This window comes from Vombatus ursinus, unplaced genomic scaffold, assembly GCF_900497805.2.
Source record: "Vombatus ursinus unplaced genomic scaffold, bare-nosed wombat genome assembly UNPS02014779.1, whole genome shotgun sequence".
Classification (NCBI taxonomy): Eukaryota; Metazoa; Chordata; class Mammalia; order Diprotodontia; family Vombatidae; genus Vombatus; species Vombatus ursinus.
The window spans coordinates 51,520,089-51,537,231 of record NW_020954557.1 but is presented as its reverse complement, the minus strand read 5'-3'; the positions used below and the strand labels follow the sequence as shown (position 1 = coordinate 51,537,231).

Sequence of the window (17,143 nt, the reverse complement as noted above, 5' to 3'; positions counted from 1 at the left end):
TGGCTTTTCCCCCTGCTTGGAATTCTCTCCCTCCTCATCTCTGCCTGCTGGACTTCCTGGCTTCCTTCAAGTCTCATTTAAAATCCCACCTTCTACAAGAAGACTTTCCCAATCCTCATTAGTGCCTGCACATAGTAGGTGTTTAATAAATACTGACTAAAGAATTGGATCTTTTAAGAGGAAGTCAGTATCATTTTATTTGACGAGGTCATCTCACATTTGGAGATAAACTCCCAAATCTGTTCATGACCTAAATATAAAAGGCTAAACCATAAATAAATTTGAGAAACGTGGAAAATATTTATCTATTAGATCTATGGAGAGGGGAAAGATTTATGACCAAACAAAGGATAATAAGAATCACAGAAGACAAATTTGATAATTTTGATCACATAAATTAAAAAGTTTTTGCACAAATAAATCCAATAAAGCTAAGATTAGAGGGCAAACAATTAACTGGGAAAAAGCTTTGCCTCAAATTTCTAAAACATCTCATTTTCAAGAAATATAAAGAACTGATTCAAATTTGTAAGAATAAAAGCCATTCCCCAACTGATTAATAGTCAAAGTATATGAACAGTCCATTCTCTAGCAAAGAAATGAGCTATGTATAGTCATATTAAAAGGTGATCCATATAACTAAAAAAGAAATACAAATTAAAGCAAGTCAAAGATTTTACTTCACATACATAAGCATGGCAAAGATGCTAAAAAAAGGGGGAAGTAGAAATAAATATTGGAGGAACTACGGGAAAACAGGCACATCAATGCACTGTTGGCACACCTGTGATTAGGTAAAGCCAATCTAGAAATCAATTTGGAATTACACCCAAAAAGTTACTCAGCAGTGCATATTCTTTGCCCCAGCTATACCACTGATAGACCTATAGCCAAAAGACAGCAAACAGGAAAAAGATCCTTTATGTATAAAAATATTTATAGCAGCTCTTTCGGTGGTGGTAAAAAACTGGAAACTAAAAGAATTCTCATCCATTTAAGAATGACTAAATAAGTCGTGGTATATGAATGTGATGGAATACGATTGTGTTGTAAGAAATGAGAAAACAGATGATTTCAAAGAGACATGAAAAGGCATGTGAATTCATTCAGAATGAAGTAAAAGCAGGACCAGAAGAACAAATTATATTCTAACATCAATATTATGAAAAATGAACAATTTGCAGGATTTCTATAAACTTATTAAGAATGAAATGATCAAAACCAGGAGAAAAATGTATATAACAACATTGTAAAAACAATTTTGAAAGCTATAAAAACCATGATCAACATAATGACCATCCATAACTCCTGAAAACCCATGATAAAATATTCTATCACTTCTTGAAAGAGAGGTTATAGATGTATTCAAAGTAAGACAGAAGGTAGTGATCACCTTATCTTTCGCCTATATTTGTTTATAAAAATCTCCTTATGGTGACCCAAATTTGATTATGACATTTGAATCAACTCTAATGAAATACAGCATTATATATAGGCTACTTGGTATTACTTCCCAAAGGACCCATTTTCATATGGTATGTTACTAAGGAGTTTTAGCCAAGGATACATATTGATTTTTTCAGAACCATTCCAGGGGCAGAACTTTTTTATTTTTCTCCTCAAAATCACTAGGAGGTCTCAATTCCATTTCACATTTCTGCTGCAATAGTCATAGCTTTGGGCCATTTGTTTGTAACACAGAATTTTTCAGAAAACTCATCTTTCTAATTGTGGATATTCATTTACTTCAATTTAATTTAAGGAATTTGTTGATGGGAACTTTTTTACTTCTCATTTACTTTTACTTAGACCATTATGTCTCTGGACCTCACAAAGTAAAAAATCAGGCTGAAAGAGTAGAGTAGATTACTGAGGCTGTTCTGACTTGGATTGTTGGAGAAGACTGGCCAGAGACTTCCTAGGGTTCTCATCTCTGAGAATATCCATTCCATGTTGAACAACAGGGATCAATCCTACTGAATACTCATGACGTGAAGCCTCAAGACTTGTCTTGACCCTTTGCATCCAGATATGTGGGAGGGAATACAAGATAGAGATAACCACATTCTGGACATTGTACTATCTGCAACAATTCATAATTTAATTTCAGTCTTTTCTAGGAATCATGAAGCTCTACCAAAGAGTGATCTTGAACTATAATAGAGGCCACAGGGACTGTGTTAAGTGTCAGGGTGCAGACAGGCCAATGTGATATCACCACACTAATGGCAAAAGTGTTCCTTCAAGGGTGAACTGACAATAGCAGAAAATTTACAAGCATCTCTTTTAGAGCCATTTTGACATTGGTTTTTCATGCACACTCCTTCAGGGCTTACCAGAGCCACAAAGGGAAACAATCAATAATTGTCTTAATTGTTGCTGTGGAATCACCTGATACTCCTGCCCTCCTCCCCCACAAGCATAATATAGAGATGCCCTGGCAAAAGGCTACTCCTTGTTTAAAAAAAAAAACAACTGTTTTAGCAAAGGGTGTTTTAATCCCTATATACATACATACATACACACACACACACACACACACACACACACATATATTAGGGACATTGTATCACAATGCTAACAATTGTATTCTTTTGGAGTTTCCCATAGTTGTGGGATTTCAAGGAGTGGATTTTCTTCCTTAGAATTTTCTGTGGTAATAAAATTACTTCGTCATGTTACCAACAACAAGATGAAGTATGAGACACTTTCTTTGATCCCTGTGACCTCTTAAACATCTCCAAAATGAGAATTAGGCACAATATGTTCAGTTGCCCAAACAGTCTAGGAAAACCTGGAACCCTAATGAGGCAATAAAAGAACAGTCACTGGAAGATAGGAAAACCTGCTCATCCCTTCCTTATCTGATCTTGGATGGAGCCCCTTGTTATGTTCTTTTCCTGCTTCATTAAATAATTTTCTCAAGGGAAGAATAAAAAATAATACAAGAAGCTATTGAAATCCTAATGGGAATGAAAATTGAACTACAAGAAGCAGCATGGCAGAATTGCTACTTTGAATTCACTTTAAAAAGTCTGTCTGGTTGTACTGTTTTTCCTCTACCTACAGTTAAATATGAAACGTACACCTCTGCAAATTCACTGATAAAAAGGCCAAAAAAAAGATGTTTATATAAAACACTATGGAAAACCATTTACCCTACAACAAAGAGAATAATATAATTTATTATGTATGGGAAATTTTCTAAATATTATTACAACCTTGCTCATTTTAAAGAAATTGTAGACTTCAGGCATCTTATTCTCTTCCTCATAAAATGATATATTATGAAAATCTATTTCCTTTCATGGAATTAATGCTTCATCTATAATTTCCAGAAGTATATGAAAAGACAGGAAAAAAAGAAACTTTTCTAACAAACAGAAGCAGGTGAAGAAATTCACTGAAAATCAAAAGTTAACAAAATCAAATTTTCAATCACAAGAGAGCTATGCCACTAGAAAAAACATTTTCACCAGCTAAAATGTGTCCTACTTAGCATAAAAGAAAATGTAGTTTAACACTAAGTTCTAAGTATCTCTGGATTAATTCTAACAGGGCATAGAATCCTTTTTTGGTATCACTGCCTTCGGGCCCTTATTTTATGCCATTGTTCTTACTTTGTGCTTTTCAAATCCTAAACCCTTTGTGGATCAGGTAGGTTCCCAGGTTTCCTTCTGGTAAGAATGTGCAAGAAAAAAAATCTCTACCAAGTCCAGGCATCATTGCGGTCTCACCGAAGGTGGCTTAACCCATTTTAGCAATGGTAATGATATTTTTTGGGGGTGAAACGCATAATTTGCACAAGTTAAAAAGAGACAGGCACATGTTATATACTGGCAGTAGTAATCTATTCGTAAACTCACTGACAAATTGTGGAACATCACAAACATTCCAGTGTGATTTGTGTTTATCCCATCCTTTAAATTCCTCAGCTACAAAGTATACTTTATCCTCAGACAACACATGTTGAATTCTGCAATGATGTCTAGGATACAGCTACTTTTTCTCATTCAGAATATTATCAGGAATGAGTCCAACTCAATGTGATGACGTCAATGACACATTATTCATTTTAGCACTGTGGTCTTGGAGAAAGCAACACAGCATCCCTGATACTTATACAGAACTGTGTCCCTTTGGTCCCAGTTCCGCCTCCCTCACTCCGAAGATGATTCCCCCTAATGTCAGCACTAGCTAAGAACATCAGAAACAGTATCATTTTCGTTGGTCCTAAGCTCCACCATTTTTACCCTTCAGCTAAACAGGTGATGAAAAGCCTGAAGGACAATCTGTGCCTACTGCTTGGTTTTAATAAAAAAGCATGCAGCCAATTTCAGATACTCATCACCCAAAAGACATTACTCATCAAAAAATAAAATACAATTAACTTCTAAAGGTTGAGATACTGTCAAGATTCCAACTTTAATAAGAACAAATAATTTGAGCATTTAAGGTAGTTTTTTTTGGTAATGAAATAACTCCATTTGTAAAACAACCCAAGAGTGACATAGAGATTGGCAAATAAAAATTCAAGGAATATTATCCTAGGTGAAAATGTTATAGGAAGAAGATGCAAATGTTAACTTTATTTAGCGATATCACATAAACTTACCTACATGAATCATAGGTATATTCTTGTATTTTAGATGAGCTGTGTATTCATTCTAGTTACATAAGGATTTTAAGATGCAAAATATATCAACATCATAATTACATATTTCTAAACATATTTCCTCTATTATTTTGATCAACTATTTTCCTGGTTTTTATTAATTGCTCACAAAGTGTGTACCTATAGACAAAACTAGAGGGAATTGAAGAAATGATGCTAATCTAATGCAGGAAAAGTTCCAGCACCAGAATCAGGCTGGATAGCCAAACGATCTTAAAATCCTTATTTTAAACATTCTGGAAAGTCTGAAACTTTCTTCAGGGCTTTTAAGTCTCTCTATTGCCATATCCATCTCACTGAGTATTCCCTCTCAGTACAGCAACATATATCCACCTGAAAAAGTTCCTTAAAAGGAATATTTCATGGAGTGAATTTAGTTTCTAAATTATCCACAAGAATGAATTTGTTCATTCCTAAGTGTTAATTTGTTGTTATATAATCTTGGAAACAGTACATAGGCTGAGTGCCAATTTTCTTCTGCTGTTTTGGGCAACGCTGGTTCTAATTTTTTTAGCTAGTTGAGGCAAGTCACGTAGCAAAAGTGAGGAATAAGTGGTGAATGGACCAATTGCTCCACTAGTATCCATTCCATGGTAAGAAAATATGAGGAAGGCTCCTAGGCTATTGGGTGACATTCCTGACAAGGATTTATAGAAGGATATGGACAATGGTTACATAGGTAGGGTAGTCATAGATGGATTCCATGTCCTCCTGTTGGAGGGAGTACCCCATTAATGACAAAGATACAGTGAAATATTGGAATACTGGAGAGTCCAAGCTTGTTTGTAGTGAATAATGAAGGGATGATGTTTACCCTACTGTATTGGTCTGAAACAGGGATTCTTAAGTAGCAGGGGGCTGGAGAAAAAGGAAGGGCCTCACAAACCACAAAGACAACTAATGTACTTTCATTACAAAACATAGTACACAAAGTGAACAGCTGGTTTCTGAAAATATATAGAGAATATGTCTGAAATATCTAAATCTGCATTTAAATAATTAAAATTTTTTTTAAAAAAATTAATTGTTCAGAATTTAATTATTTAATATTGAGTTCTAACTATTCCTAGGACCTAATACCCATAAAACTCTACTTACATTGCTTGGACTTTGGGGTTTTAGAGGTCACATTAACTTTACTGCTAAAAATTAATTTTAATGATAAAATTAGATATCTATACTAGTTACTAAAAGAGTAGAGTCATAAAATTGATAAGCTCTTAACTACCATGACTTGATGGCAAAGTAATAGACTACAAACATGCAAATAGAGAAATAAAAAACTACAGACAATGATCATCCCTTTACTTGATTGCAAAATCTTCAAGGCAAAAAAAAAAGTACTTGATTTAAACTAGTGTTCAGTCCTGATTCTGTATGATTCTATATTTGTATTCGGTAAAGTTACCAATTGAATGTGAGTGAGATGTTAGCTCTTAAATTCCTGAGGTACTAGAGTCATAATGACCTCAAAAGATACAGACCCAAAGCAATAACTTGGCTCTGTTTGCAGGAGTTTCTTCAATGCATGACATGGGTTGGGGTGTAAAACAAGCAGTTTAAGGCATGAGTGGACGACAATTGAAAAACCTCATTTGCTTAATTAATTAATTTGCTCTCTTGTACTTGTAGCTTATAACTGCTTACTCTGTCCTATGCCTTATGAAAGACCATAAAAATAAATAAATTTACTAAGACTATGTGATTGAGGAGCAGCAGAATGCAATTGAGTCAAGGCTAGCTTTTGAGTAAGAAAAAAACCTGTCTGAGTTTTGGTCCTACTTCTGATTCGTACTGGCTCTGTGATCCTAAGCAAGTTACTTAACTACTCACTGCTCTAGGCTATTCCGAGACTGAGTTGTGAAAGGCTTGCTCATCTCCACTGGAGAAAGAGCTTATTTATTGGTAACTACCCATACCAATGCAATCACAGGTCTAAACAAACAAAAAGCAAAAACTTAGTTTGATTAATCAATTTACTTGAGAACAATAAATGAAAAGAGACTATAGCCATCTTTTGGTTTCACCTTCAGACATTTCATTTGAGTACATGAAGGTTCATTCTGTGATTGAGGGATGTGTGTTTTGTAGATAGGTATGAATTCTGTCAAGTAAAATAAGGCTTCTCTGGGAAAAAGAAGGAAATCTTCTAATTTGTGGATTATATGCAATATAACTTCATGTCCTACTTCACTGTCTCTTCCATATTATAGTTGGGGGTGACACTGAGTTCTCAAGGGTTTTTCCAATGAGGTGCAAGCTTTTGGGAGTCCTACCAAGACAGGAAGACTTTATTGTGGGTCTGTGGATACGCTGTCATCTGAGAACCAATCAAGCCCAATTTAAGAGGATCGTCACTCAATGTGGAGCCAGCACATCATGACTGTCTTTTAGCCACAGAAACTCATTAACTTATTCACTAAAGTGAGAAGGGGATGTAACCTGTATTAGCAGAGAAGCTACCCACGTAAATGAAATCATGGATCCCTTGAAGTGCTGAAGTAATGTGATTACAATGAAGAACCCTCTAGGTCTTAGGCTGAGAACTAAATAACACTAACATTTATTAAAAATACCTATAACTTGCAATTTGTGCACACAGAAAATATATCAGATAATCATAGAGGAACTACACTGTTGGGAGAATTCCTAATATGCTATGTTGCCTGCTGTTTGAAGCAGCACATTTTTTTATATATTTATTTTATGCATCCATCATAATGCATTTTGGAGAGTTCCATCCTTCCCTATAAATCCTATCTACTGTTAATGAATATGCCAACATGTGTCATTTCTTAAGCAGCAACATACTATGGTTGTCATGGCAATAACACGCTGATGTGTTGTTGCTTTAACAATCCCAAGTATGCAATGTGCTAGTAATCTCAGAATAAGCACTCACTTTTTTATTGATATAATATGGGTCCAGGTCCTCCAAGGGCTCAGACACCATTCCAGGTGGAATGTCTCCATAAATAAATGGAAGGGACTTTCCAGCTTCCAAGTCACTATTTGGCTTTGGGCCGTTTTCATCGTCATCCTTCTTGTCTGGTTTTGGATTCTTAGCTTTCTCTTCTGCAATGCGTTGTTCAATAGCTGCAAGAGACTCTCTGGTGAAGTAGTTGAAGCTGTCAGGTCCCGGTGGTACAAGCACTGTTTGCTCCATCTTGTCATCCTGCACATTTTAATTACCATTTATTCTGCATAGGAAAGTGCTAAAAGAAACAAGAAAACAAGTCTTTAGAAGGACAGTTATGAGAAATAGCAATGGTAGTAATCATACAGGCTTGATATTATCAGCTACAGATAATGGGGCAGCTAAGTGGTAAATTGGTCCTGGAATCAGAAATTCGAGTTCAAATCCAGTCTCAAACACTTCCTTGATGTGTAATCCTGGGCAAGTCACTCATATGCTATTTGCCTCAGTTTCCTCAACTGTAAAACAGGGATAATAATAGCACCTACCTCCTAAGGTTATTGTGAGGATTAAATGAGATAACGCTTATAAAACCCTTAGCATAGTGCCTCGCACACAGCAAGAACTTAATAAATGCTTCTTTCCTTTCCCTGTAGATAGGTAAGGTAAGGAAAATGATTCCATAGGATTTAATTGTTGCTGAAGATAATTTTTTTAAAATTAAGTTTAAGTGCCTATTACTTCTTGAGACACCAGTTTTCTGGGCTAAATTTTAATAGATTCTGATTTTTATCAAACCATAATTTTTATGGATTCAGGAGACGGCCTCAAAGAAGAGGATCTAATTATAGTTTCAACTGAAATAAATGAGGCTAATTTTAGTTGCAAAAAACTGACTGCTTATGTGTTGTATGGCACTGCTCTTCTTATCTTTGCAACCCGCCTAGAAGAGGAAAATGAGCTAATGTGGAGACAAATCATATAAGTCAATGAAGAGAAAGTGGGAGAAGATAAAATCTGTATCTCTAGCTGGCTTGTCAGAATGTCTGCAGCCAGCAGGGATTGGTGGGGCATGCCTATAGGCCCTACTACTGCAGAGTCTAGTTGATTACTTGAGTTGGAGAATTCTAAGCTATCACAAAGCTAAGTGACCACGAGACCTAATCAAGTCTGGCACCAACATGGTGAGCCTCCAGGATTTGAAAGACCATCAATCTGCCTAAAGAGGGGTGAACTGGCCCAGGTTAGAAATGGAGCAGGTCAAAGCTTACTTCTTGATCAGAGTGGACCAGGCCCATGAATGCCCATTGCACTTGCAGCCTTGGTGAGTTAGAGAGAACTAGATTTTAAAAAATGTCCACACTCAAATTGGTAGGTGGGGTTTAACATAGCCAGCCTTTACCACTGGTCTCATGTCTGCACCTGGACTGACTATGACCTCATCAACACTGAATGTTGACATGGTGTTTAAAACAACAGTTCACATTTCTACAGCATTTTTAGGTTTATTAAGTGTCTTTCTCACAATAACCTATGAAGCAGGTAGTACATGAATTATTAACCTAATTTTTACAGATTAGCAAACTGAGACTCAGAGAAGTTAAGTCACTTGCCTAAGGTTACAATCCTGTGAATCAGATAGCTCAAGTATTATTAGCCCCATTCTACAGATGTTGGAACTGTGGCTCAAAAAGTTGGCAACTTGTATCATAGTCATGAAATGAGCAAGAGTCAAAGCTGAGACTTGGACGTCAGCCTCTTAATTCTGAGCTCAATGCTTTTTACACTATGACTTGATCACAGGTGATCAGACACATTGACCAGTTTTGCTGTGCTGGGTTTTATTTTTGTGGCCACACAGATGCATGTCACAAGGTTAGGACAGATGCTAAAGGTGAAAATAATAAAAGAGGACTAATTTAGAAAGAAAAGAATCCAGAAGTTTGAAGGAAAAATAAAGCAGGGGCTGGGGAGGGAAAGTGGATGACTTCAGCATCAGGAGACTGTAGGATGGATTCTCCTGTACTATGAAAGTGAGCAGAATGAAACCAGGGTGTCATAAACTCCTGCATTAATTGGAGCATTTGTGTTTTCACTACGATAAGGCTATTATGGCTCTCCCTATAGTATTAAAAATACTGTGGGGACCAGAGGTCTCTGAGCTCTGAGCTCCACATTACAGAACTGAATCAGATTTTATGCTAGCTGTCAGGTCCCAAGTGTATTGATTTAAGGGACATTTAATCTGAGCTCATGTTTCACAGGTGCTACTGAGCCAAATCTTCACAGTGTCTAAGCTACTCTCATTCTGCAAGTTAGGCTCCTTTGAAAGCTGCATTAACTCCTTCAGACTGTCAGGACATTATTCAGGGAATTGCTATTTCAATGTAAGTTAATGCTACAATAGGCCTATAATAGACTTCTGTAATATTTCAGAACCTTCTCTCCACCAGAGTTTACAGTTGAAGTCTGTATTCTTTGGAGGGAAAAGATTGAAAGGGGGCCCTTTTGCCGTACTTGGCTTTGGGGCCTGAATCTAAATTCTCATCACTAAGTAGAAATAAATGAATCTAGTCTATTGAAAATACTGTAAAATAAACTACCTTCCTCAATTCTTACGTTTTGTTTTGTTTTTTTTACTAAACATCCGGAGCTTCCAGTCTCAACCACACAACTCAGGTATCCAGTACTTAGCATCAGAGATCTAGAGTTGAAATGGACCTTAAAGGTCACAGAGTTCAACCCCTTCATTTTACAGAAGAAGAAACTGAGGCACAGGAATCTTAAAAACTCAGTGTGTCAGAGATTATAAAACTTTAATTTCTGAAATGCTTTCTGTAATATCTGGTCTCTTATTTCTATAACCCCCCCCCTTTATTATGCTTATAAGGATTTCGTGTTTCATCTTAGAATTTTGTGAGTGCAAATGCTATCTTTCCATATTCTGAGGGCTATAAATGGACCAATAATGTTTGCTATAGAATATATATGCATGCATACTTTTATACATAGCTAAATTAAAAAATGAGGCTCTTTATTCCCATTAGAATTGTGGTATATCAGGAGATTTTTTCCTATCTGTCCTGTGGAATCTGAATTAGTATTTCATATGTAGAAGACCAAAACAGGATAGGGGGAACCCTAAAGACCTCTGTAAGGCCTTTGATGACTCTCTTGAGAGAACAATCTAAGGTCATTTTCTTGGCACTTTCCAGCCATTTGGAATATTAACACTAAGTGTTAATTATCCCTTACATTTTTGCTTTCACTCAAAGAACCAGCTGAGCTCTTTTCACTCTTCATCCAATAACAACATAATAGATAATCTAAATAATATATAGAATGGGGTCACACAGCCCCATAGCACCTGGGCACTGCATCTCTCTTGTTAGCAAATGTTGAGTAATTCAAAGAATGTCTCAGTCTCATATGTTAATGCCCCTCACCCAATTATTGAACTCATATAACCTAAAGGATAGATTCGGAACTGGAGGGAGGAGATGACACCTTACTTTACCAATTGCCATCCTGGAACCCCCAACAGGAGAGAGAATTTCTAACACACTTCAGCAAAATCTGCAAAACCATATTCTTGGAGGAATTGCGACATGAACTGAATCTGGGGAGTTGCTACATCATCACCCCAGTGTGAATATGGTTTTAGAATCCTGCAGCATCCCATTCCTCTTGCTAACCAGCTGTAAAAGATATTCTTAAATAAGGAACCTTTGGACACATAAGTGTTGGGTATTTCCTTTTATGTCCCTTTGTGTATATATAAGGATTCCACATATTCACCCATTTGCAGAGGCATTTGGCCTCAAATGAACGAATTAAAATAGGGAGGAGAAACTGATCAAATCTCCACATTTTTGAATTTCTGTAACTCAGGGAGCATCCAACTGCTGTAGTTATGTGCCCCTAATTTACAAAGGTAGGCCAGGTGGAGATGATGAGGGCTTGCCCCAGGGTGGTGAAAGTGTCAGAGGACAAGAAGTTGGTTTATATGAGAGATGTTCCTTTTTTAAATTTGTAAATCTCTAATTATTCTCAAGTATTATGTGCTCATGAAACTTTTCAGAGCCAGAAATAATTTCATAAACTCTTTCCCTATAACAATTTGTAGGAATTAGGAAAAATGCATTCTTAGATCAAAGCAGAATTTCCATTCAAATACAGCTGTGTATTGAATCTATTTTTTTTATTAAATTATGATTCAAAGGAGTACCACATGGTAATTATTATATGAATTGATATAATAGCTATTATGTGATCTGTGATTTTACTACTTAAAATAATTATAATAATACTTAAAAATAATTATATAATAAAACAACTATTAATCAAGTAAAAATAACCAATTCAAATCAACTTTCTGTCAGGAACAGGTACTATTTATAAAACCAGTCTCTAATATATTTAATATTTAATAACATATTTTATGTATAATATATTAATACTATTGATTAATTAATAATATTTAATAATATATGCATTTTACTATCTTGTTTAAAAATTGAAAAAGTGGTAAGTTCCATTTCTCTCTTGAATGAGTCTCCAATTCTCTACTCTCATTGCCACCACTCAAGTATTGGTCCTCCTTGGTACCTGTTTGTTAATAAGCAATCCTAGTGGGTCTTCCTTAGATGCAGATCTGTCCATTGACTGCTCTGACCTTGTGATTTCCCTCCTCCATTAATCACAGTGGCTTCCTTTGATTCTAATATAAAATATTAACTCCTCTGTTTTGCTTTTAAAGCCCTATACAACCAGGCACCAACCTCTCTAGCCTCATTGGACATTACCTTTCATCCCTCCCTATGTGAGCTAGCCAAATTGGCCTTCTTTCTGTTCCTCCGACAGGGGATGCCATCTCCAGTCTCAATGCCTTTGTATTGGCCATCCCACATTCCTGGAATGCACTCTGTCTTCACTTCTGTCTTCCTTTAAGGCTCCTCTCATGCATCATCCATCTTTTTCATGAAGCCTTTCTTGACTATCCCAACCACTTCTGAATAGGAATTATTTCATTCTCTGTATTTTTATCTCCAGGGATTACAACAGTATTTGACACATATAAAGTGTGAACTAGTTGACTTCTTGATTCCCATCCCCATTACTTATTCCTTTAAACCCATCTTTCATACCACTGCCAGAATAACCTTTCTCATAGATCTGGTCATGCCAGTCCTCAGCTCAAAAATCTTCAGTGACTTCCTATTGCCTATTGAGTAAAGTTCAAACTCTTTTATCTGACATTCAAGGCCCTTCACAATCTGGCACCATCACACTTTTACGGCCTTGTTTCATAATGTAGCCTTCCATGTATTCTAAACTGGAGTCAATCAGGATGACTCTCTACCCTTTTTTACTTGCTTTTTTCCCCCCACATCACTCCTCACACCCGGAATATCCTCCCTTATCCCATTTTGCCTGATCCAAAAATCTCATTGATTTACCTGGTTGATAGTCACTTTCCATTTCAGACCTCTTGTTACATGTTGCTTTGCACCTCACTAATAGATACAATTGTATGAAAAGTACATTATTGTTATCTATGTTTATATCACTGAAACTCAGATAACAATTTGAAATTTTCAGATAATACTGGAGAATTTTCCTTAAGGTGTAAATGGAACTCAGTCAATCTGCAAACATCCATTAGGTGACAGCTACGTGGCTGAACATTATGTTTGCTTCTAGGAGAGATACAAAAGTTTAGATAAGATGTGGTCCCTGTCCCCATTGACTTTAAAATCCATTAGGGAGACAAGATAACAATAATTCACTGTTCATGCAATTATATACACTAGTGAGATATAAAGCAGCTTGTAATATGAGGTGTGATGAGGAAGGTCATTACCAACCAGGTAATGGAGGCTTCATGGAGGAGGTGATTTTTGAATTGGGCTTCAAAGAGTTGTTAAAAAACATATTAATGCTCCTCAGGTAATTTATTTATATCTTGATACCTAGTCCTTATTGTTCTATATGCCAATATATGTCTTAAAAGTTCTGCTTCCTAGTACACAGGGAGTGTGAAAGAGTTGTACTTTATTGAGTAGACCAGTTTCAGGTCAGAGGAGCTTGTAATGGTTGTTACAATTATTGGGGAAAAAAGAACAAGATGTTCTCTCTAATATCTTACTCCACAGACTTTCTGGGCAATGAAGTCAAATTTTTGAAATGGTAACATCTCTTCAAAAGGACATTGGTTATCGTTATCTGTATTTACCTGGAATCTATTTGTGTAGTTGGAAAATTTTCTTCATAAAGAATTGGATGAATCTTATCAATTTTTGTTTTTTGTTTTGGTTGCAATTAATCTATGTATTATCCTTGCCTCCTCAGTTTCTCATCAGTCCTCTCTCCCTCATATCCAACCTGTTGCAAATATCTTCATAACATCTCATAATAAGCCTGCTTTTCTCCTCTAATCTCTCCTTGCCACTATGAGGAGGCCCTCATCACCTTATGCCTGGATTACCACAGTAGCCTGTTGGTTGATTTTCCTGCCTCAAATCTCTCCCCATTCTAGTCTTTGGTTTTTTCTAATCCCCCAAATACATCTTATCTGAACTTCATTATTTCCCCCAGCAACTCTCACAGTGCTGTCCCACATAGCTGTTATTTAATGAATATCTTTTTCTGATTGATTGAGGTCCATTTTCACCTTGAAGGAAAACTCACTGTATTACCTGGAGATTTCAAATGGTTACCTGAGTTTAAGTGAAAGCCAAGAAAACTAAGGACTAGAAAAATCTGCATGTTGAGGAAGTACTTTCAATTTCTTTGAAAGATCTGTGTCGAGTATAAGTGTAGATTATTTCTTTACCTTCACTAAAGTTCAACTGTGATACCCTATTATCGTTTGAGTTAACCCTGGGTTCTTGAATATTTATGTCAAATGTATTGGCCCATCAACCCATGATATCACTGGAAAACTAGCTTGTAATAATAACAACTGACATTTATATAGAACTTTAAAGTCCAAAGTATTTTACATACATTATCTCATTTGAGCATCATAAAAAATTCTATGAGGTTGGTACTATAATATTATCATACCCATTTTACAGGTAAATAAACAGGCTCAAGACAAACAAACAGCCCTCAGTGTCACAGGTTTGATATGGACCCAGATCGTTCTGATTCTGGGTCGATTATATACCGTGGTGTTTTCATCCTAAGCAAAGAGCAAGAGTTCTTTAGACTAGACGGCTGCTGAAGTCTTTTCTAATCTCAGATTCTCTAATTATGTGATCATATGATGGAAATGTTTTATATAATGATGTGAAAATAATGAAAGAGTTTGAAATATGACTTTTGATAATTGGTTTAATATATTTGTCACTCCTATATTTTTACTTCTAGACAAATTTCTGGATTTGATTGGGGGAACAAGTTGCAGATTCAGTTTCTAGTCTTCTGACACTGAATTAATGCTGGATATATTCTACAGAAAGCTACACTGTACTTTTGTCAGTGTACAAAATAAATTTAGATGTTTTTTGATTTAAGTGATAGGATGATCAAGTCTTAAGGATATGGAAAGATATTATCTTAATTAGTCAATTATATCATCAAGGGGCATCTGACATAGGACTCTACAGTATAATGCTAACAGCATGAGACCAAGAGATAAATGTAGTATGTATCATCCCCCCCAATATATAGTTTGTCATAAATATTTCCCTTCGCAGAGAGAACTTCAAGCATAATACCACTAGACCTGACAGGAAGCAGTTATTCAAGCCAAGGTTTGCCCTGCAGTAAGGAGGAGGCTATGGATGGTGAACCACATGGTTGTGGTTATCTTTGTAGTACCCTTGGCATGCCTTTATTTGAGGTAAACTTACTTACTCATGGATTCTTGCAGTTCATCCTGCATCGGACTTCAAAACCTCTCCAACCCACACTGAGGTAGAGGAGTTTGTGCAACCCAGCTTGGAGGATTCCATACTAAAGAGGGTTGGCAATCCCTCTATACAAATACACTATTTCACAGAATCATAGAAAAGTTATCTAGTCTATACCCTTAATTTTGTAAAATAAAGACATGTTTAGCTTTGTACATAGCTTTATTTTAAGAAAACTAGCTTTAGTAAGTTTGTAACTATTGAATGGGCCATTATCTTTTACACCAAAGTCTCTTGATTCTACCTTCCCAGTATCTCTTAAGTCCTTACTCTACTCCTTCTGCCATTGTCCTCATATAGACCTTTATGACAGATTTCTGAATTATTGCAATAATCTCCTTGCATATCTTCCTGCATCCATTGTCTTCTGGCTTCTCATACAACCTTAAAATTGCCAAACTATTTTTTCTTAAGTATACAATTTGGTTGGATGGAACTTTTGCCCAAAGATAATTCAGTTGCTCCTAATTTCTTATTAAGCTAAGTTCCAAATCTTTAACTGGCACTCAAGTCCTGCCACAATCTTCCTGCATCCTATTTTTCCAGCTTTATCTTGTATCATTCCTCTGTGGATACTCTATACTACAATCACTGAACCATCCCTTCCACACACCCCATGGCATATGCCTTCCATTTCTATGCCTTTGCTCAGGCTGTCTCCTAGCCTACATCTCATTAGAATCCTAAAATACTACTGCTTCATTGATCCCCCTGTTAGTAACAACCTTAGAGCCTTAGGCTTCTCCTAGTGGGACCTAATATTTATATAAAGTTTTAAAAGTACATTATCTCATTTTATCTTCACAACCACCCTGTGAATTAAGTATTATTATTTCCATTTTACAGATAAAAAAACTGAAGATCAGAAAAGTTAAATGACTTCTCCGTGGTCATACAATTAATAAGTGTCTAAGGCAGGATTCAAATCTATGTCCTTCTTAACTCCAGGTCCAGTCCTTTTCCCAACACACCACACTTGTACTTCTCAGATATGTTTATTACCTATTGTATATTACAGTTGTTTATGTTTCTTAGCACTTATTTAGAGAGCAAGCTTCTTAAAGACAGGTCCATGTCTTTTATGCCTCTTCCCACGTCCCTAATGCCCTCAACACAGTACTCTACACACAATAGACATTTAGTAAATTAGTTGAATTGAACTGATTTGGATATAGGGCTTTTTTTCCATTGGGAATCATAAATTAATATGAAAGCATCAATCAAACTTCACATGAGTAAAAGTGCCTTCTTTTAGTTTTTTATATACATTAAAAAAATCTCAGAGAGGCTGCCTGATGTAGTTCATGAAGACCTTTCCTGAGGTCAGGAAAATCTGGGTTCCAGACCTGCTTCTGATACATAGTAGGTGAGTGACTCTGGGCAAGTCTCAGTGTCCCAGGCAGCTTTTTAAGGCTATAAATTGCAGAACAGATACTGATCTTCGTGGGAGGAATGAGCGCTCTCAGTAGGAATTCTCTATACTGAAGAAATCATAGGTTCAAATCAATAAAATTCCAAACAAAACCCTACTCAGTAAATAAAACAAATAAGAAAAAAAAATAATTTGATATATTTTGTTAAGAAAAAAGGAAAGAGGGGCAGTTAAGTGGTACAGTGGATAGAGTTCTGGCC

General features: G+C 36.1%; 1 protein-coding gene across 1 annotated transcript in view; it reads right to left on the bottom strand.

Moving 5' to 3' along the window:
* The window catches only part of LOC114045739 (sodium channel protein type 1 subunit alpha-like), a 132,503-nt gene extending 124,662 nt beyond the window's left edge, over positions 1–7,841 (bottom strand). The window contains 1 exon segment of the mRNA XM_027865914.1: positions 7,578–7,841. Within this exon segment, the coding sequence (XP_027721715.1) occupies positions 7,578–7,841 (264 nt within the window).
* Between the last annotated feature and the right edge of the window lie 9,302 nt (positions 7,842–17,143).